This window comes from Tachyglossus aculeatus, chromosome 15, assembly GCF_015852505.1.
Source record: "Tachyglossus aculeatus isolate mTacAcu1 chromosome 15, mTacAcu1.pri, whole genome shotgun sequence".
NCBI lineage: Eukaryota > Metazoa > Chordata > Mammalia > Monotremata > Tachyglossidae > Tachyglossus > Tachyglossus aculeatus.
The window spans coordinates 17715698-17723022 of record NC_052080.1 but is presented as its reverse complement, the minus strand read 5'-3'; the positions used below and the strand labels follow the sequence as shown (position 1 = coordinate 17723022).

The following is a 7325-nucleotide window of genomic DNA, read 5'->3' as shown; positions in this document are numbered from 1 at the left end:
TTTAGACTGTGAGCCCGCTGTCGGGTAGGGACCGTCTCTCTACGTTGCCAACTTGGACTTCCCAAGCGCTTAGTACAGTGCTCCACACACTGGAAGCGCTTAAGACGGTTGAATGGATGGATTGCCTGGGCAACGGGGGCCCACGGTGGAGGGACGCGTTCCGGCTGATTTGGGCCGCCGTGGGCCGCCGTAGAGGCCCCCGGTGGAGGGACGCGTTCCGGCTGTTTTGGGCCGCGGTGGGCTGCCGTAGAGGGCTGCTCGCGCTCTTTAAGTGATTGGAAGCGGAAGTCCCGCCCTTCTTTCTCGTTCCCAACCTCTGTCTTGCTTACCCGCCTTGGTAAGTGTCTCTCGCCGGGTGAGGGGACAATCCGCCGCCATCCTTGGGCAGGAGGGGCCGGAGGGCCCCGGCACCCGGAGGGGATGTTTGGGGAGGGTCCGGGGGGTCGTCCGGGGTCGATGTTTCGTGTGGATGGGGCTCATCCTGATTCCCACCTGCCCTTTCTCCCCAGGCCGCCGCCACCGTCCCGCCCGCGCCGTCACCATGGTGAGCAGAACCCGCAGCATCATTCATTCATTCAGTCCTACTTGTCCTCATCAGCATCCTCATTCATTCACTCAGAGTCGTGTTTGTAAACTAGCTCTCTTCCTCCCTGAGAGCTCACCTCCTCCAGGAGGCCTTCCCAGACTGAGCCACTTCCTTCCTCTCCCCCTCGTCCCCCTCATCTTACCTCCTTTCCTTCCCCACAGCACCTGTATATATGATTGTACATATTTCTCTATTAATTTATTTTACTTGCACATATCTACTCTATTTTATTTTGTTAGTATGTTTGGTTTTGTTCTCTGTCTCCCCCTTTTAGACTGTGAGCCCACTGTTGGGTAGGGACTGTCTCTAGATGTTGCCAACTTGTACTTCCCAAGCGCTTAGTACAGTGCTCAGCACACAGTAAGCGCTCAATAAATACGATTGATTGATTGATTGGAGCGCTCACTGCGTGCACGTCTAGACTGTGAGCCCACTGTTGGGTAGGGACTGTATATGTTGCCAACTTGGACTTAATAAGCGCTTAGTAACAATAATAATGATGGCATTCATTAAGCGCTTACTATGTGCAAAGCACTGTTCCAAGCGCTGGGGAGATTACAAGGAGATCAGGTTGTCCCACAGGGGGCTCGCAGTTTTAATCCCCATTTGACAGATGAGGTAACTGAGGCCCAGAGAAGTGAAGTGACTTGCCCAAAGTCACACAGCTGACAGTTGGCAGAGCCGGGATTTGAACCCATGACCTCTGACTCCAAAGCCCGGGCTCTTTTCCATTGAGCCACGCTGCTTCTCCAAGTACAGTGCTCTGCACACAGTAAGCGCTCAAAAAATACGATTGATTTATTGACCAAGCGCTTGGAAAGGCCAGTTCGGCCCCAGGTGGAAGCAGTTCATTTACTCGAAATTATTGAGCGTTTACAGTGTGCAGAGCACTGTACTAATCAATCGTATTTATTGAGCGCTTACTTTGTGCAGAGCACTGTACTAAGTGCTTGGGAAGTACAAGTTGGCAACATATAGAGACAGTCCCTACCCAACAGTGGGCTCACAGTCTAAAAGTGGGAGACAGAGAACAAAACCAAACATACTAACAAAAAATAAATAGAACAGATATGTACAAGTAAAATAAATAAGCGCTTGGGAAGTCCAAGTTGGCAACATATAGAGACCGTCCCTACCCAACAGCGGGCTCACAGTCTAATGATGGCAGTTATTAAGCGCTTGCTATGTGCAAAGCACTGTTCTAAGCGCTGGGAAGGTTAACAAGGTGATCAGGTTGTCCCACAGTTTTCATCACTTCACTTCTCCGTGCCTCAGTTCCCTCATCTGTAAAATGGGGATAATAATGATGATGCCTTTTGTTAAGCGCTTACTATGTGTAAAGTACTGTTCTAAGCGCGGGGGAGGTTACAGGGTGATCAGGTTGACCCACGGGGGGCTCACAGTCTTCATCACTTCACTTCTCTGTGCCTCAGTTCCCTCATCTGTAAAATGGGGGTAATAATGATAATGATGGCATTTAAGTGCCTACTATGTGCAAAGCACTGTTCTGAGCGCTGGAGAGGTTATAAGGTGATCAGGTTGTCCCACGGGAGGGGCTCACAGTCTTCATCCCCATTTTACAGAAGAGGGAATTGAGGTGTGGAGAAGTGAAGTGACTTGCCCAAGGTCACACGTTAGATGTGGCAGTCGGGATTCAAACCCATGACCTCTGACTCCCAAGACCGGGCTTTTTCCACCGAGCCACAGTGCTTCTCAGAGCCTTGGAGTTTAAGCGGTTACTTTGTGCCAAGCACTGGCGTACAGTTCCCTCCTCTGTAAAATGGGGATTAATAATGATAATGATGGTATTTAAGCGCTTACTATGTGCCAAGCGCTGTTCTAGGTTCTGGGGTACAGTTCCCTCCTCTGTAGAATGGGGATTAATAATAATAATAATGATGGTATTTGTTAAGTGCTTACTGTGTGCCAAGCGCTGGGGTACAGTTCCCTCTTCTGTAAAATGGGGAGTAATAATAATAATAATGGTGGCATTTAGGTACTTACTATGTGCCAAGCACTGGGGTACAGTTCCTTCTGTGATAACAATTAAGGTATTGGTTAAGTGCTTACTATGTGCCAAGCACTGTCCTAAGCGCTGCAGGGGGCGTACAAGGAAATCAGATTGTCCCACGTGGGGCTCAACAGTCTTAATCCCCATTTTCCAGGTGAGGTAACAGACACAGAGAAGTGAAGTGACTTGCCCAGAGTCACAGATGACAAGTAGCAGAGTCAGGATAAGAACCCATGACCTCTGACTCTCAAGCCCATGCTCTTTCCACTGAGCCATGCTGCTTCTCTGTAGAATGGGGATTAATAATAATAGTGGTATTTAAGCGTTTACTATGTGCCAAGCAGTATTCTAAGCACTGGGGTACAGTTCCTTCATCTGTAAAATTTGTTAAGCGCTTTCTGTGTGCCAAGCACTGTTGTTCTAAGCACTGGAGTTAGATACAAGGTCATCAGGTTGTCCCATGTGGGGCTCACTGCCTTAATCCCCATTTTACAGGCAAGGAAATTTAGGCACAGAGAAGTGAAGTGATTTGCCCAAAGTCACACAGCTGATGAGTGGCAGAGCCGGGATTAGAACCCACAACCTCTGACTCCCAAGCCCAGGCTCTTGCCACTAAGCCACGCTGCTTCAGATGCGGGAGCATCCTCCCGCGTGCCCCCCGCCACGTCTTGGGATTCCGGTGGGGAGGGGAGAAATGGGGGGGGTCCCCCTCCCCGCTCATCCCCCTTTGCATTCCAGCCCCGCAAAATCGAAGAGATTAAAGATTTCCTGCTCACAGCCAGGAGGAAGGATGCAAAATGTGAGTCCTGACCCCAGACCAGTCCATTCTACCCCCTCACCCTTTTTTTTTTTTAAGTCAATGTCTCTTGTATAGGTCCTTGTCCAAGCGCTTAATGCAGTGGTCTCCACACACTAAGTGCTCAGTAGGAGAAAAAAAAATTGACCGGCCTATCCAGCTCTTGATGCCAGTCACGAATCCAGTGCAGAGGGGGATGAAGAAAAGTCAGGCCCACCCCTTCCTCATTTTACCTCAAAATAGGTGTGGATGGCCTGCTCTGCTGGTTTATAATAATGATGGTGTTTGTTAAGCGCTTACTATGTGCCAAGCGCTATTCTAAGCACTAAAAAAGGTATTTGTTGAGTGCTCACTGTGTACTGAGCACTGTTCCAGCTGCTGAAAAAATGGTATTTGTTAAGCACGTACTGTGTGCCAGCACTGTTCTGAGCCGTGGGGTAGATACAAGGTCATCAGGTTGCCCCACATGGGGCTGTCTTAATCCCCATTTTCCAGATAAGGTAACTGAGGCCCAGAGAAGTGAAGTGACTTGCCAAACTCACACAGCTGACAAGTGGCCGAGGGGGGATCATGACCTCTGGCTCCCAAGCCCACGCACTTTCCACTAAGCCTATTGCTTGGATCATAACAGTCTTAAAACCTCTCTGGGTTGTCATTTGAGGGGCTGATCATCATCATCAATCGTATTTATTGAGCGCTTACTGTGTGCAGAGCACTGTACTAAGCGCTTGGGAAGTACAGGTTGGCAACACATAGAGACAGTCCCTACCCAACAGTGGGCTCACAGTCTAAAAATAAGTTTCCACCGAGGACATGGAGTGTCCTCTAATGGTATTTAAGTGCTTACTATGTGCCAGGCACTGTACTAAGTGCCAGGGTCGATACAAGCTAATCCGGTTGGACCCAGTTCCTGTCCCACGTGGGGCTCAGTCTTAATCCCCACTTTACAGTTGAGGTAACAAGCATGGAGAGGTTAAATGACATGTCCAAGGTCACCCAGCAGACTTGAGATGCTTACTATGTGCCAGTCACTGTACCGAGCACTGGAGTGGATACAAGCCAAGGGGGCTGGACACAGTCCCTATCCCATAGGAGGCTCGTAGTCTTAATCCCCATTTTGCAGGTGAGGTAACTGTGGTGCAGAGAAGTTAAGTGGCTTGCCTAAGGTCACACAGACAAGTGGCGGAGCTGGGATTAGAACTCAGGTCCTTCTAAATTTCAGGCTCTATCCATGAAGCCATGCTGCTTCACAATAATAATCAAGATGATTGTAGCATCGATTAAGCATGTACTAGGTGGTAGGCACGGTCCTAATCGCCGGAGTAGATGCAAGATGATCATCGGGTTCAAGTACAGGGGAGAACATTAAATCCGTGTTTTGCAGATGAAGAAACTGAGGCACAAAGAGACTTGCCCTTAGGGGCACAGTAGGCAAGTGGCAGAGCCAGAATTTGAGCCCAGTCTCCTTTCCCCTAAGTCCACGCTGCTTCACTATGTAGAGAACATTAGAGAATACTCTGTCATCGTGTGATTCCTTGGAGAGCGTGTGATGTCAAGGGGAAGTGAAGTTGGTGGAAATATTGAGGAAGGGAAGAAGTCTCTTTTTAACAAATGAGTAGCTATCTCCCAAAGAGGTACCAGCGTAACAAACATTGTGCCTCTTGGGGAGTTTGCTATAGTAATTGGCCTGTATCCATCCCAGTGCTTAGTACGGTGCCTGCCAAATAGGAAGTGTTTCATATAATACTGTAAGTGGCAGCCCCTAGTTGTGTCCAACTTCCAATAGATTCCAGAGCCTCTTCCCCTGTCCCCCGGCACGCCCCCTTACCTGGCTAACTGTGGCATCTCCGCGCTTGCTGTAGCCGTGAAGATCAAGAAGAACAAGGACAATGTGAAATTCAAGGTGCGCTGCAGCCGGTACCTGTACACCCTGGTCATCACTGACAAAGAGAAGGCCGAGAAACTGAAGCAGTCCTTACCTCCAGGTCAGGAGACAGGCCAAGGCTCTACCGCTCTTTGGCCAAGTCCAGAGTCGGGGTCTGGGGCAGGCCAGGGGGCTCATCTAATCTGTGGGATAGACTGGTCACAGAGGTGCCACGCCTGAATCCAGCCGTGCTGGCCAAGGGCACCCACCCCTGCTCATTGATTCGATCGTGTTTGTGGAGCGCTTACTGAGTGCAGAGCACTGTACTAAGCACTTGGAAAGTACACTTTGGCAACAGATAGAGACCATCTGTACCGAACAACGGGCTCACAGTCTAGGAGGGGGAGACAGACAACAAAACCAGCAGCCAGGCATCAGTAGCATCACAGTCAATCCAAAGAATTATATATATATATACACATCATTAATGAAATAGAGTAATAAATACGCACAGATCTACACATGCGCTGTGGGGCGGGGAAGGGGGTAGGGCAGAGGGAGGGAGTGGGGTGGGAGGAGCAGAGGAGAGGGGGGAACTCAGTCTGGGAAGGCCTTCTGGAGGAGGTGAGCTCTCAGAAGGGCTTTGAAATGGTGGGGGCGGGGTAAGAGCTAGTTTTTGTTACTACAACAGATCCTGGTTACATTAATGTTTGTCTCCCCCTCTAGACTGTAAACTCCTTAGGCAGGGAATGTATCTGTTTACTCTTCTACTGCACTCTCCCAAGCACATAGTACAGTGCCCTGCACACAGTAAGCTCCCAATAAATGCGATTGAATGACAGCCAAGTGGACCGGCCCTGAGAGTGCCAAGTTAACACAGGGAGCCTCCAGACGACAATAGGTTTGCGGCAGCTCGCGCCTGGCGTCTCCTGGACAGAGACAGGCTTTGTGTTCTTTATTGGAAAACATTCCCCACTCCCAGGGGTTGGGGCCATAGGGAGGGCGGGGAAAAATAGATCATGCGTTTGTCGGCTTTTCTGGCTTTAATTGAGCAGAAGCTAGCTCTTTAGATGCACTGCAGCTGTGCCTAAGTGACCACCATCCCCCTGACCTTGAATTGAATTTGAGCACAGGCACCGTGGTTGGATTGGGAAATGAGTGTTCTCAGGGGAGGCTGCCCACCTCTGCTTCTAATTTGAGACCTTCACCTCCCTCTCCTTTGTTCTTGCTGAAAACCCGTGCACCTTGGCTTTTGTAAGTCCTAATTCGCTTCCTTGGCTCTAGAGTGAACTGGAGCCCTGTCTTCATTTGTCTCTGGACAGTCCATCCTCACGCCTGTTGAAAATAACCCTCCCCGGGGCCCTTGGATGATATTTCCTCCGCTTTGTCGACTTTCTGATGCAGTGCAAATGCTAAGTGTTTCAGATCCAGGCGGGCGGAGGTAATTAGAGAAAAATACCTTTCTGCACCACTCAATCTTTCTCTTTCCTCCCTCTAGGTTTGGCCGTGAAGGAGCTCAAATGAACCAGCGGTGCTGTGTTGGAACTATTAAAATAAACTGAAAAATCATCAGTGTCCTTATGTCTTCGGGGGCCCAGGGGGAGGCCAGAGACCCGGCTCTTCGGGAGAAACGTTTTTGTGTGACATCGGGGCAGTGAGACTGCATCTTTCCCCCCCGGAAGTCTTGGGTGAGCTAAGTTGGATGTCTTGGCCCACATCGTGTGAGACGAGGCCAGTCCATCTGCCATGACCCCCGCCTTTAGCCCGAGGCTGGCATCGGCCATCTCTTCGGGCCGATGTGTGAGCGCTTAGTACAGTGCTTGGCACACAGCACTCAAATACGATCGAGTGGATGAAGAAGCACAAGCCCGGACTTTGAAGTGGAGAGTGACCATGGGTTCTTGAAATGTTTTGGCCCGAGCCCTCTTTGGGGCAGTCAGTCATTCGGTTGTATTTGCTTCCCTGTGTGCAAAACACTGGACAAAGCACGAAGAGACTTGGCAGGTACAATCCCCTGCCCTCTTCCATCATGCTGCAAAGTAACATACTGCGGTCGGGTGAAGACCTA

The 7325-nt window shown here is 50.0% G+C and overlaps 1 protein-coding gene across 1 annotated transcript; it reads left to right on the top strand.

Annotated features, from left to right (window-relative positions):
- Positions 1-232: 232 nt before the first annotated feature.
- Positions 233-6829, top strand: RPL38 (ribosomal protein L38). The gene is made up of 5 exons (XM_038757277.1): positions 233-337; positions 510-544; positions 3336-3396; positions 5256-5378; positions 6756-6829. Exons 2-5 carry the CDS (start codon positions 542-544, stop codon positions 6779-6781), a joined length of 213 nt encoding a protein of 70 aa, XP_038613205.1. The 5' UTR covers positions 233-337; positions 510-541; the 3' UTR covers positions 6782-6829.
- The last annotated feature ends 496 nt before the right edge of the window (positions 6830-7325 follow it).

Coding starts and splice junctions, on each gene's coding strand:
- RPL38 (XM_038757277.1), top strand. Junction 3,397..5,255: donor CAGGAGGAAGGATGCAAAAT/GTGAGTCCTGAC, acceptor CGCTTGCTGTAG/CCGTGAAGATCAAGAAGAAC. Junction 5,379..6,755: donor GAAGCAGTCCTTACCTCCAG/GTCAGGAGACAG, acceptor TCCTCCCTCTAG/GTTTGGCCGTGAAGGAGCTC.